This window comes from Cervus elaphus, chromosome 9, assembly GCF_910594005.1.
Source record: "Cervus elaphus chromosome 9, mCerEla1.1, whole genome shotgun sequence".
NCBI classification, from domain to species: domain Eukaryota; kingdom Metazoa; phylum Chordata; class Mammalia; order Artiodactyla; family Cervidae; genus Cervus; species Cervus elaphus.
In genome coordinates, this window is record NC_057823.1 from 10,493,576 (window position 1) to 10,507,280 (window position 13,705).

The 13,705-nt window shown below is 55.1% G+C and overlaps 1 protein-coding gene across 4 annotated transcripts in view; it reads left to right on the top strand.

The window, feature by feature from the left end:
• The window catches only part of EPS15L1 (epidermal growth factor receptor pathway substrate 15 like 1), a 105,529-nt gene that overhangs the window by 46,154 nt on the left and 45,670 nt on the right, over nt 1–13,705 (top strand). For all 4 annotated transcript variants that reach the window (XM_043911085.1, XM_043911086.1, XM_043911087.1 and 1 more), the window contains exons 10-15: nt 450–607; nt 2,298–2,454; nt 2,738–2,823; nt 5,592–5,664; nt 12,792–12,953; nt 13,458–13,655. In XM_043911085.1, coding sequence (XP_043767020.1) covers nt 450–607; nt 2,298–2,454; nt 2,738–2,823; nt 5,592–5,664; nt 12,792–12,953; nt 13,458–13,655 — 834 coding nt within the window. The remainder of the gene's footprint in view (nt 1–449; nt 608–2,297; nt 2,455–2,737; nt 2,824–5,591; nt 5,665–12,791; nt 12,954–13,457; nt 13,656–13,705) is intronic.

Below are 13,705 nucleotides of genomic sequence, written 5' to 3' on the forward strand. Positions count from 1 at the left end.
CAGACCAGAGATCCTGTCTGCCCGTTCATCTCACGGAGGGTCTTTTGCTGAAATGAGCATGAGAAGACTTTAATAGTGTGATACCTGTAGGTGATAAAAAGCCTGAGGATGTTTTTAAAAATGAAAGTTTATTTTTGGCTGCGCATGGTCTGCGTCACTGCACTCAGGCTTTTCTCTCGTGTAGAGCAGGGTTGTCGTGCGCAGATTTCTCATTGCAGTGGTTTCTCTGGTCGCGGAGCACAGGCTCTAGGGCTTCAGTCGTTGGGATTCCTGGGCCCTTGAGCACGGGCTCAATAGTTGTGGCACAAAGGCTTAGCTGCTCCATGTCACCTGGGGTCTTCCCGAACCAGGGATTGAACCCATGTCTCCTGCATTGGCAGGCGGATTCTTTACCACCAAGCCACCAGGGAAGTCCCAAAGCTTGACTAACTTCTGAAAACCCCTTTCAGCCAACAGTAAACTGGGTGGTGCCAGTGGCAGACAAGATGCGATTTGACGAGATTTTCCTGAAGACCGACCTGGACTTGGACGGCTATGTGAGCGGCCAGGAGGTGAAGGAGATCTTCATGCACTCGGGCCTCACCCAGAACCTTCTAGCACACATATGGTAAGCGCGGACCGATGAACCTCTGCTCCTCAGCACTGGGGGCCTCACTGACCCTCCCAGTGAGGTTTTGTGTGTGTGGGCAAGGCTGGAGCGGGCGGCTGTCGGGGCCGAGTGTGAGGGCCCATTCCCTGTATTCTATGCGTGTCCACATAGTCTCCTCCAGTGGGAAGGCTTCCTGTTTTGTCCCCCTGGGGAGCTCAGAGGCGATCTGAATGGCCAGGGCAGTTCTTGCTGGTGGTCCTGCAGCTTTCAGCACAGCCAGTGGAGCTGCAGGTGCTCGATCCTGGCCCCTTGGGGGTGCTGTGTGCAGTGAGGACGCCGAAGGCTCCAGCAGGGCCACCCTGGGCCTCAGGGCTGCGGCCACATCCCTGAGAGGCCGTGCCTCGTGAAGGCCAGTGACGTGGGGGTGGGGAGAGGGAGGCTCCAGCCTGCACCTCAGGACCGGTCAGGGCGCCATCTCCGCGGCCGTTCCCTCCCGGGCCGGCAGGACAGTCTTCACGGCCTTGCGATGGCCGGCGGTGGCAACCACTTCCCAGCTGTCTTCTCTGGGGGCGAGCCCTCGCTTAGAGGGCTTTACCTGGGAGCTGTCAGAGAGTTCCCATGCAGCTTGAGCAGTGAAGCCCTCCCGGCAGAGCTGTAACATTCACTGGAGTGACTGGGGGAAATAACTGTCCTTCGCAATAACTGAGAGATGGCCGCATTGTGAGGTGAGGCCCCAACCGAGAAAACGGACTGTGCCTCCTCAGGGAGCACGTGCCTCCCAGTCAGTCCCTGGGGGAGGCCCAGCTGCTGGTGATGACTCGGGCGGCCTGCGCCTTGGGTGCTGAAGTGCCTGTGAGTGGGATTCAAGTCATGGCCCGATCATCATGTAAAGGAAGGTAATTTATAACATGGATCTCGACCTGTAAGGGCCGACCCATAAATGACACAACGAAATCACAGATATACTCGGATTAAAGGAGGGCCCATGGAAGGGATGACAGAGAGTGAAGGCCGAGGACCAGAAGAGCGAGCTCTAGACTAACCATCGGTGCGGTGGAAGGACAGTCTGGGGTGGCTGGGGGCAGAGGAGGGGGACGAGACTAAAGTGGAGATAACATGCCAGGAAGGATCGCAGGGACCGCACAAGGCTGTGGGCCTGTCCCCTGCAAGTGCCCAGGGAGCCTGTCAGGACAAGCAGAGCGACGCCGCCTGAGTGGACTCGGACAGAGCAGCCCCAACGTGTGGGCCGGAGCCCCTGCACCTTCAGTGACTGGGAAGAGGGGCGGGCCGGAGAGACGAGACTGCAGGTTGAGAGCCGCTGTGGGCTGGGCGCGCTGCAGACTGGCCCTCGCCAGGAGCCCCGGGAGAAATAGTTGCAGTTCAAGCTTTCCTGTCCTGCCCTTGAGTGGAAGCAAGAACAAAGATGTCTGTAAACCAGCCTTTGGTGGAGACACTCGGCTCTCTCCCAGCCCTGGTGGTCAGTGTGTGGGCCCGAGGCGGTTCTCCAGCCCAGAGGCGCGCCCTGCTGCCTTGGCGCCTGGGCTGGGGGCTGCCGTGGCGGGGCCGCTCTCAGTGAAAAGGAGGCACGGCTGTGCTCTGGTGTTTTCAGTTACTGTCGTGGTCCGTTTTTCAGAAGTGTGGGTTCCTCGTACTCAGAACCGATGCTGGTGCTTGTGGTGTGTAATCAGCGTTGCCGTGTCTCTCCCAGGGCCCTGGCCGATACGAGGCAAACGGGGAAGTTAAGCAAAGACCAGTTCGCGTTAGCTATGTATTTCATTCAGCAGAAGGTCAGTAAAGGCATCGACCCCCCTCAAGTCCTCTCGCCGGACATGGTGCCGCCCTCGGAGAGAGGCACTCCCATCCCGGTGAGTAGCCGCAGGCCCGTTCATTCCCATTCATTCCCCTAGTGTTCGCGGCGCTCCCCTCAGCCCGCCACCAGGTGGCGCCGGCAGCCCACCGAGCAGGCGGGTGCTGGCGGTCTGCCCAGCCTTCGCGGGGGCCCGCGGGGTGTGTCTGGACTGCCCAGATGGTTTCCAGGTTGGGGGCTGGAGATGAATGATTTTACACCTCATTCCAAGACCTGTCGCCCCTGCTGTCTTATGAGGTCATCTTGCCAGTTTGTAATTCTGTGTCTGAATTTGGTTCCAGGATAGTTCAAGCACTCTTGGATCGGGGGAGTTTACCGGTGTGAAGGAACTTGACGACATCAGTCAGGAGATCACCCAGTTACAGAGGTATGCTAAAATGTCCCCTTCCCCTCTGATTCCAGCCTGTTTCCCCAGGTTAACATTGCAAGCAGCAGAGGATTGTGGACTACCTCTCAACTTGGCCATCACGAGTTTGCTCAGCAGGAGCGAAGGGACACAGATTCTCCCAAGTTCCTGAGTTGACTTAATGAGCTCAAGTCCTGACCTCCTCAGTGGGAGCCAGTGTGGGCTGTGGGGTCTCCAGCACTGAGGGCACCCCATCCCCTCTGCAGGAAGGCACTGTAACATCCAAACATGTAAAGCAGCTAGCCACAGGTAGCGAGCCTGTGACTTAGGAGGAACCACTGAACTCTGTGAGAGGCCTTGGGTCCAGGTTTCCACCTTCACTCCCAGCGCCCACCCGTAAAGAAGGGCTTTGGCGGGTGTGTCTGTATTCTCAGCGTGTGGCTGAAAGCAGACTTCTACTTGCGGTGTGCCCTGTGGTCTTCTGTACAGCAGCATCGTCTTACCAGCTAATTCTGGGGGTGGGGGGTGGGCTCTCATCACTTCCGAGGGCTGGGGAGTGGGGCTTAGCCAGCGGAAGGACCAAGGGCACCCTGCCATCCACCAGAAAGGGAGTGTGTCTGGGCCGAAAGTAGAAACGGTGTCCCTTTGCCGGAGCAAGTGAGACCCTGCTTACAGCGGGCGCCCCTGGGCGGTCTGCACGCTGAGCGAGGCAGAGCTCTGAGAGGCAGAGGTGGACCAGGAGGCGTGGGAGACCAGTTGGGTGGGTGCCTGGCTGGCCGCCAAGCTCAGCCTTGGCTGCCCCTGAAGCCAGATTCTCCTCTTTGTGTCAGCCCAGGACACAGCTCCTGTTCTGTCCCCGGCTCCCCCAGGGCTGTATTTCCAAACCAGAGGTCAGTGCAGGCAGCCTAGCAAGGCAGAGAGGGTCTGTGAGGATGGAGGCCCAGTTTCTTAGAGCCAGGGTGAGGCTGTTAATCAGGACCGTAGATAGAGGAGGGAGGGGACCCTGTAACGTGAGGGTTGGGGTCTTGGTGTCTGAGTCAGGCCAAGAGAGCCTCTGCACAGCTGTGTAGCCTCGGGCAGCCTGGAGCGTTTCCCTGTGAAGGTGAGAGGCAAGTGTGTGTAGAGCAAGCGTGTGCAGGAAGCCGGGCCTGGGTGGCCTCGAGAGTGACCTTCAGGCTTGTTGCCTAGCAGCGTGGTGAAAATGCGCCTCTCCCCTGGAGACAGGACCCAGTCGTAATGGACCGGAAGGGGCGTTGTATTGTTGGGTGGTCCTTAGACTTGGAGGAACGAATATGCAAGCTCACGGTTGTTTCATGTCTGACCCAGCGACCCCGAGGAGGCCTTGCTGTCGAGCGAGTGCTGGGTTCCTGGCAGGGGAGGCAGGGTGTGTGGGCCACGTGAGGTTTCCGACACGGAGGCAGCCCCTTCGGGTACTTGGTGCATTCAGGCTGCTCTAACAGGCTGCCCCAGACTGAAGGGGCTTAAATAGCAGACACACAGTCTCCTCATCATGGAGACTAGCGGTCTAGATAGAGGTGTAGATGGGTCAGGTGTCCGGTATGGTGTGTCTCCTGGTCCACAGACAGTGTCTTCTTGGGGTGTTCTCCCATGGTGGAGGGGTGCGGAAGGTCTCTGGGGTCTCTTGTAAGGGCACTAATCCCCTTCCTGGGAACCCTGTCCTCATGCCCCAATCTCCTCCCAACGGCCCCACCTCCTAACACCCTCACGGGGGTGGTTAGGATTTCACTGTATGAATTTGGGGGAGGGGCACACAGCCTTTGTCTTCCAGGAGAAGAACCAGACTGGTTGCTGCCGGGGTGGGGGGCGGTCTGCCGCTGAGGTGGCAGACAAGGCCCCAGCAGGCCCCCGGTGTGCGTAGCGGCCCACTGCAGCCTCCTGTGAGGAGTAGCCGGGCTCAGAGACCCTCCCAGGCACTCCTTGCGGCCAGCCCTCTGGAGTCCCTAGCCCACTTTGCATCACTGTGGACTCAACCGTGGCTCCCCTGCTGAGCTCTGCCTTCCTGTGCCCGTTGACAGGAACGTTCTTCGGTCACATTTTCTCCTCACAGGCCACGTCCTCAGTCCTTCCTGGTCGCCCATTGCAGGACACTCCCACCCCCTTTCCTTATCCCGTTGGATTTCCCTCCATGGTACATAGGTTGTGTGCATTTGTGTGTTCATCTGTCCCCTGTGAGCTCCCTGAAAGCCAGGCCCCTTTCCACATGTCCTCAATGCTCCGTCTTCTGAGAAGGAGGCGCTTACCATTCATGAGCAGGCGCAACCAAGGATTTAGAGGGCATGTTCATTTTCTCTTGCCATGTGTGGAATGGCTTAAAATAGCACAGATTCATTCATGCGCAGCTCTGCAGACCAGGAATCCAGGAGGGCTCAGCTGGGCCCCTGCTCAGGGCTTCACAGGGCCGAGTCCAGGGTGCTGTCCAGGTTCCTCAGAGCTGGGAGTCTGGGGCCTCCCTTCCTGCTGTATGTCAGTGGGGCCCATTCTGCTCTGAGGGGCAGCCCTGTGCCCCCTCCTGTGACCCCTCCATCTTCAAAGTCAGCAGAGGCACGTCCAGCCCTTCTCCCCCTGGGCGTCACTCCAACACCCTCTACTTTAAAAGTCTCACGTGACCATGTTGGGGGCCAAGCCTTGTGGCACCCACAGGTTCCACCCACGCTTGGAGGGGAGGGGGTGACTGAAAGCAGATGGTCGTTGGGGAGAATTGTGGGGGAGATGGTCAGCTCACTTCCTCATGCTGTCTCTCTGTGCTTTCATGGACTGTTCAAACACAGAGAGAAATACTCACTGGAACAAGACATTCGAGAAAAGGAAGAGGCCATCAGACAGAAAACCAATGAAGTACAGGTAAGCATGCAAGCTGGGTTTGGTAGGATGGACCTTGTACCAGGTGTGGTTCAGGGATGCCTGGCGGGGGTAGTGGCGCAGGGCAGAGGGGCAGCGTGGCACTCACTGGAGACTCAGGCTTTGGGGATTTACAAGTGATTTATTTTGAGTTTCCTATAACTGTAGATAGTGGATTTTTTTAAAAAAAATGAGATATTCACGCAACATAGCATCCATTCTTCTGAAGTATATAATTCAGTCATTTTTAACATATTCTTTATATTGCTTAACCATCACCTCTGTCTAGCTTCAGAACATTTCCATCACCCCAAAAGGAGATCCCATCACAATCAGCAGTGACTTCCTATCTCCTCGTCTAGCCCTTGATGAGCTCTTTTCTGTCTCTATGGATTTGCCTGTTGTGGACATTTCACAGAAAGGGAATCATACTACATCCCATCTTTGATATCTGGTTTCTCTCGCTTAGCCTGAGGTTCTGAGGTTCAGACAGTGCTGTCTAACCTGTCCTCGGGACAGCCCTGCCTGGAGAGTCTCCTTGCGGAGGGTGGTGACGGTGGACACTGGGGGTCTGAGTTGTTTTCCAGTCGTTCAGTTGGGTCCGCCTTTTTGCAGCCCCACGGACTGCAGCACGCCTGGCCTCCCTGTCCCTCACTGTCTTCTGGAGTCTGCCCAAGTTTATGTCCACTGAATTGGTGACGCCCTCCAACCATCTCATCCTCTGCCGCCTTCTCCTTTTGCCTTCAGTCTTTCCAAGCATCAGGGTCATTTCCTCTGAGTCAGCTGTTTGGGGTCTGAGTGCCAGGGCTCAAACCTGGCTCGTCTTAGCAGCTGTGTGCCTTTGGGCAAGTTATGTAACATCTCTAGACCTTATGCAACATTGGTAATGAATGTTCCGCTCCTCCGGGCCGTGGGCTGGTGCCCGGGGTCTGGCAGGCACGTCGCGCTCACTCGTCTGGGCAGAGTGAGGCTGTGCTGGAAACGCAGTGGTCAGTGCCTGGGAGCTGCACGCTCCAAGAGACCTTGGTTCCCAAGATGTCTCAGGTCTGGATGAGTAGAGAATGGCTCTGCCACCAGGGGAGACGCGAGTTGTCTGTGCCCCCGCTCCCCCAAGCATGCACACTGCTGGGCCTGCTGGTCCCTGTGTGGGGCCTCTGAGTGCTCTGAGCTCAGAGCTGGGGAGAGGAGTGGGGCGGAGCACTCAGCGCTGTGGCCCCACCGTGGCTCACCCGGGAGACTGCAGGCGCGTGGCGCAGCCTCCCTGCCTCGGTCTCCCCCCCGGCCGCGGGGACCAGCGCCGGGAGCAGCGCTCTCCCACCACCCTGCAGTGGCTGGTTCTTTCTGGGCCGCCTGCTAGGGCAGCAGCCTGAGCCAAGCCGGGGAGGCAGCACCTGACTCAGTGAGGCTCGGGGGTCTGGGTAGCACTGTATGCCCCTCCCCGTCCCCTGTCACACGAGGGCTGGGGGATGTCATGAGACAGCCAGCGGACAGACGCGTGCAGCGCCTGCTCACCAGGCAGGAAGTGTCCTCTGTCGCAGCTTCCGTCTGCAGCTGGGGTAGGGTGGTTCTCACTGGTCCCCACACTGCAGTGTCCAGACTCTTCTTTCCTGGATTCTCACTCTGTACACGTTGGCATCGGGGGTTGGGCCTTAGATAGTCCCCTGGAATGTTTTGGATCAAAAGGCAGGGAACAGCCTGCCTCTATCATATTTTTTGTTTTGTTTTTTCAGCTCAAATAAGCTGCATTATATATGAGGCCACGTGAAGGGACTCTATTTTTCTGGGCGTTTGCATGTTCGTTCTGGTGTATTCCTCTCACCTCAGCCCTCTGATTCCTACCCGTGTCTGGGAACTGCCCTCCCTCAGACTCAGTTCTCATCTTCCCGTATCACTGACCCTCCACGTTGTTTGGTGCAGGGACGCTGGTCTCATCTTCCAGCTCACCCTGGCCCTGGCCCAGCCAGCCACACGAATGCCTGGGCGGTCCTCCCTCTCGTGTCTTTGTCACTCTGTACGGGCTTCTGTCCCTGGGGATCTGGGTGCTGTGACGTCCTTGAATTCCAGGGAAGCCAGTCCCCAGGTCTCTGACCTGCTCCTGCGCGACTCTGAGAAAGCCGTCGGGCCGGTCTGACGGCTGGAGCTGCTGTCCCCTTGGTCTGCACAGCAGGCTGCGTGAGGCCCCCCAGAACCTCGCTGCCGGGCTCCGACAGCATACTCCTGCAGCCTTCGAGACGTGGTGTCCCTGTGCACCCCCATAGCTCTTCGGAGCTGGAGCGAGGCCAGCTCCAGCCAGGCCAGCCCCTGCTGCGTGGGAGCTTCGTTTGTACTCAGACCAGGACGGGGCTCTACTCTAACGAGATGGCAGCTCCTTAGGCAGCCACAGAACACTATTTGTTTATTTATTCAGACCATGCCATGTGCAGCATGGGGGATCTTACTTCCCCGGCCAGGGATTGAACCTGTGCTCCCTGCGTTGGAAGGCAGAGTCTTAACCACTGGACCACCAGGGTCCCCTCAGAACACTATATGTACTAAAGCTCTTTTGTGAAAACCAGGTCTGACTCTGGTTCCTGTTGCCTTTTCCCAGATGGGTTTGACGAGGAAATCATATGTCACACCTGCTAGCATGGGCTCTAGGATAGGGCCCAGCATTGACGAGGAGGCCTTGGTCCTCGGGCCAGTTTATGTTTGGTTTTAAGCAATGGGAGCTTCAGCTTCAGCCCCCAAAGGCCTCCCCTTCCCCCTCCTGCCTGAGGGGGTCTCTCCATTTCCATGACTATCGTCCTAGTGAGATCCTGTGGCATCTTTACCTGGTTTACTGTTCTGTTTTGTGTTTCTAACAACAGCTTTATTGAGCTGTAACTCACATACCTTACAATTCATCCATTTAAAGTATGTAATTCAGTGGCTTTTAGAATATGCATGAAGTTGCACAGCCGTCACCACAGTCAATTACAGAACATTCTCATCCCTCCAAAAAGCAACTCCATGCTCATTAGCTGTCCCCAGTCCTTCCTAGCCCTTGGCATCCACCCGTGTCCCTTCCATCTCTGGATTTGCCTGTTCTGGACATTTCCTATCAATGGAATCATACACGGTGGGCCTTTGTGTCTGGCCTCTCTTCCCTCAGCGTCGTTTCAAGGTTCATTCATGTTGTTGCATGTATCAGTGCTTCCTTTCTTCTTTTAAAGATTTATTTATTTATCTTTTGTTTCTTGTTTATTTTTTATTCTATATTTTGTTTGTTTATTTTTGACTGTGCCGGGTCTCCGTTGTCGCGTGTGGGCCTTCAGTTGCGGTGAGCAGGAGCTGCTGTCTAGTTGGGCTGCTCAGGCTTCTCCTGCCGCGGAGCACGGGCTCCGGGTGCGCGGGCTGCAGTGGCCGCGGCCCCCAGGCTCCAGAGCACAGGCTCAGTGGTTGTGTGCACGGCTTCGTTTCCCTGCTGCATGTGGGACCTTCGCGGACCAACGATTGAGCCCATGTCCCTTGCATTTACAGGCAGATACTTCACCACTGAGCCACCAGGGAAGCCCCTTCTTTTTTTTTAAATAGCTGAGTAAATGCTTCATTGTGTGGCTGCACCACACTTTATTCATCTGTTCACCAGTTCATCGCTATCTGGGTTTTCCTGTTTTTTAGCTATTGCAAATGATGCCGCTATGAATAGTAACGTGCAGGTTTTTGTGTGGACCTGTGATTTCACATCTCTTGGGTATGTATATCTAAGAGTGAAATTGCTGGGTCACTTGGTAACTCTGTGTTTAACCCTTTGAGGAAATTCCAGACTGTTTTCCAAAGTGGCTGCACCATTTTTCATCCTCACCAGTAATAAGGTATTCCAGTTTTGCCACATCCTCACCAACACTTGATGTTAGTCCTGTTTTTTTTTTTTTTTTTTAATAGCCTTCCTAGTCGGTCTGGAGTGGTATCTCACTGCCCATAACGCTTCCCCTAATGATGGTGAGCATCTTACTATGTGCTCATTGGCCATTTGCTTATCTTCTTGGAGAAAGGCCAACTCATATCCTTTGCCCATTTTTTATTGCGTTATTTGCCTTTTTGTAGCTGAGTTTTAAGAGTTCTTTATATTTTCCAGATAAATTCTCTTATCCAGATATATGATTTGCAAATATCATGCCCCCATCCTGGGGTCGTCTTTCTTGACAGTGGTCCTTTGAAGCACAAAAGTTTTAAATTTTGATGAAGTCTGGCTTATTTATTCCATTTTTCGCTCTTTTTTTTTTTTTTTTTTTAAATTTTTTGGCTGTGCCACTCACCCTGTAGGATCTTAGTTACCCAACTGGGGACGAACCCATACCGTCTATATTGGAAGTGAGGAGTCTTGACCACAGGACCCCCAGGGAAGTCGCTGCTCTTTTGGTGTCATACCCAGGAACCCATTCTCAAATCCAAGGTCACAAAGATTTACCCCACATTCGTTTCTAAGAGTTTTGTAGTTTTAGCTGTGAAATTTACGTCTTTGATACATTTTGAGTGAATATTTACATATCGTGTGAGGGAGGGGTCCAACTTCATTGTTTTCCACGAGGAGGGCCAGTTAGAGTTAGGGCCTTTTCTTGACGAGACTGCTCTTTTTTTTCTTGACGAGGCTGCTCTTTTTTTTCCCCTCACTCAATTGTTGTGGCACCCTTTTCAAAAATCAATTGGTCATAGACATGTGGATTTGTTTTTGAACTCACAGTTCTGTCCCATTGATTCCTGTCTCTCCTTATGCCAGAATCACACTGTCTTGATTACTGTTGCTCTGTAGTAAGTTTTGAAATTGGAAAATATGCATCTTCAACTTCGGATTTTTTAAGGCTGTTTTGTCTGTTCTGGATCCCGTGCATTTCCTTTTGAATCTTGGAGCCTGCCTGTCAGAAGATGGCAGGCATTCCAGTTGGGATTGAACTGGGTCTGTAGGTTGTCTGGGGTTTTTTTTTTCTGTCTTCTCTTTGCTCAGATATCTCCTCCACTCTGACCCCGGCATCCTTCTTAACCAGCAGCTGGCAGCCCGTCTTCCCCTGGGCTCCTCCACGACTGCTTCTGCGTTACAGAAAGAGGCCCAGATTCCTTGACGTCCCTCTGTCCAAGCTGCTGGGTCTGACCCTCCTTCTGCCTCTGTCTCCCCACCTCCACCATCACTTGTCCTTCCCTCGGATGTGGCAGACCCACGTTTCTACTCTGCCACTAGCCTTCTCTCAAAAACATTTGATTTTATCCCTTCCAGACTTGTCACACTCAAGGTCTGTTCTTCAAATTAAAAGTCAGGGACAAGGCGACTGGGGAGCAGGAAACCCAGTCCCACGGATAACTCAGAGATGTGCTTTGGCGGACGAAGAGGAGCGAGCCATGGCCCTTTGTCCTCGGAGCAGGGAGTGGGAGGGACTTCCCTGGTGGTTGAGTGGTGAAGTCTTGACTTGCAGTGTGGGGGTGCGGGGTCGCTCCCTGGCCAGGGAGCTGAGAGCCCACACTCCCAGGTGCCGCAGCTGGGGTCTGCGCACAGCCTCAAACGGTCCCGAGTGACACAGCCAAGATCCGCCGCGGCCAAATGAATGAAGAAATATTCCGTAAAAACTAAAAAAGTGGGGAGACGGAGACCCTGCACCTCCTTTGGGTTGTGTTCTGAAGGGACATCAGCCTCTGGCAGCCCCAGCCAGTTCTGGGGCTCGGTCTCACCACTTCTGTCTCCCCGACCTCCCAGCGGTCACCTCGAGTCCACCTCTTCCCTCAAGTCCTACAGCCCCCACCTTGCCCAGGCTGCCGTCACCTTGCCCTCGGCCCCAGCTTGAGTCCCCTCCCCTCCGCCATTGCTTCCTCTTGTCAGCCTCAGGCCGCACTCTCCCCTCCCATCCTGTGTCTCCTTTAGTTCTCTACCTTACAGGTAGATGTGACATTCATCTGGTTGAAAATAAGACGGGCGCCTCCTACCCCCGACCCCCTTTCCCCCAGAGGCACAGTCCATCAGCTCCCACAAGGCCTTGCAGAAAGCTCTTGTGTGTGTTTAAGGAGAGATGTCTGTGCCTATTCTTGCCTTCCTGTGTGCACAAGTGCTGGTGTGCCTCGCAGGTGCATGCTCTGCCACATGCCTTTTTCTTTTCTCTCTGTAACTCGGCCGCGAGGTGCCGTGTCGCTCAGGGTGCATTGTGCTGAGAGTCCAGCCAGCTCCGCTGGGAAATTTGCATCGCTTTCAGATTTTGTCGTCATAGACAGTGCACGTTTTCACACTCGCCCTTCCACCTCTAGGATCCTTCCCCTAGAAGTCTTAACAGTCAAGTCCGAGGACACCTGCATTGTCCGTTTTGGAGCCAGGCTCCCCCCACTTGGAGGAGCTTTAGCGGTCGGGACCCATCATGTCCTGCTCCCGAGTTTGGACATCCGCAGGGCCTTCTGGCTGCAGAAGCCAGTGGCATCTCTGGCGTGGCACGTGGCCTCTGGTGCTCTCAGCCTGCTCTCCTTTGATCCAGGGAGAGCACGGCACCCCCTCCTCTTACAGGTCCTCTGTGGCCCCCCATCTTCTCTTCACCTTCCTGGCTTTTTTCCCGGCTGCCACCTGCTCATCCTTTGGGTCCACTGAAGTGCGCTTCCCTGGGCTCTTCTCCACCCATGCAGCGTTGGTCTGGTCTCCCCACGCCCCTGCGACTCCGACAGCACCCAAGCTGTCCATTCGTCTCTGCTCACTTATGTCTGAGTGATGCCTCTTCCCTCCCCTCATGACCACCAGTCACTGGAGAGCTCGTCTTGCCAGGAACCCCGCCCCTGCTGCTGCCTGGCCTCTCTTAGGACGTCAGTAAATGCTTCTTGAGGGCCTTAGTGAGAGATTCAGCTGGGGCCGCCACGCTGGGATGTGTGCATTGTTCGCTGTGGCATGTATGGTTCTGTAGGCCATCTTCTGTTGTAAATAATTTTTATTATTTTTTGGCCGTACCACACAGCATGCAGGATCTTCTGTTCCCCAACCAAGGATTGAACCCTGGCTCCCTGCAGTGGAAGCACGGAGTCCCAGCTACTGGACCCCCAGGGAAGTCCCTGGAGGCTGTCTTGAGGGCTCCAGCCTTGGCTGTGACAGTTGGCTTGGACGTGCCCCCATTTTAATGAGTCTCAGGTAAATTCATGTGACCCTTCCCTAGGAATTACAAAATGATTTAGACCGGGAAACAAGCAGTCTGCAAGAGCTAGAAGCTCAAAAACAGGATGCCCAAGACCGCCTGGATGAAATGGACCAGCAGAAGGCCAAGCTTCGAGACATGCTGAGTGACGTCAGGCAGAAGTGCCAGGATGAGACCCAGATGGTGAGTCATTATCTCTCCACACCCCCAGCCCAGCAGGAGGAGAAGGCTTTTTAGGAACTTCCTTGAGCTCACCGTGACCTGGAATCAAGGCTGAGACATCCTACTGGTTTAGTAGAGTAGTTGAACCTATCATTTGGGAAAGTGTCCAAGCATCTGTGGCCTGACCTCCATCTTACCCGCCTTGTCACACATATAAGTGTGAACCTATGTGTGGACACCCCACCCGGGCCCGGGCGACACAGCATGCCTGTCTCACCTCCCCCGGGTGTCTTTGCTGCTTGTCACAAAACAGGGAGGCTGTGACCTCAGCAGATCTCTGAGACGAGGGGATGTTCAGTGCCAAGTCAGTCAGATTGCCGATGCTTCTCCCATGTGTGGAGAGGGGTCCCTGTAAGGAAGCCCGGCGTCCACATTTTGGGGCTGGTATCTCCCTCCCTGGGTCAGCTCATCTCAAGAAACACAAACCAGAATTCTTCCTCGAAGTCACATTTCATCTCATTTCAGATTTCCTCGTTGAAGACACAGATCCAGTCTCAGGAGTCTGACCTCAAGTCCCAGGAAGACGACCTGAACCGGGCCAAATCTGAGCTGAACCGACTGCAGCAGGAGGAGACGCAGCTGGAGCAGAGCATCCAGGCTGGGAAAGTCCAACTGGAGACCATCATCAAGTCCCTGAAGTCCACTCAAGAGGAAATCAGCCAGGTATCCGGGGGGCGGGGTGGGGCAGGCCTGCCTCCCCTGGCTGGGGTGCG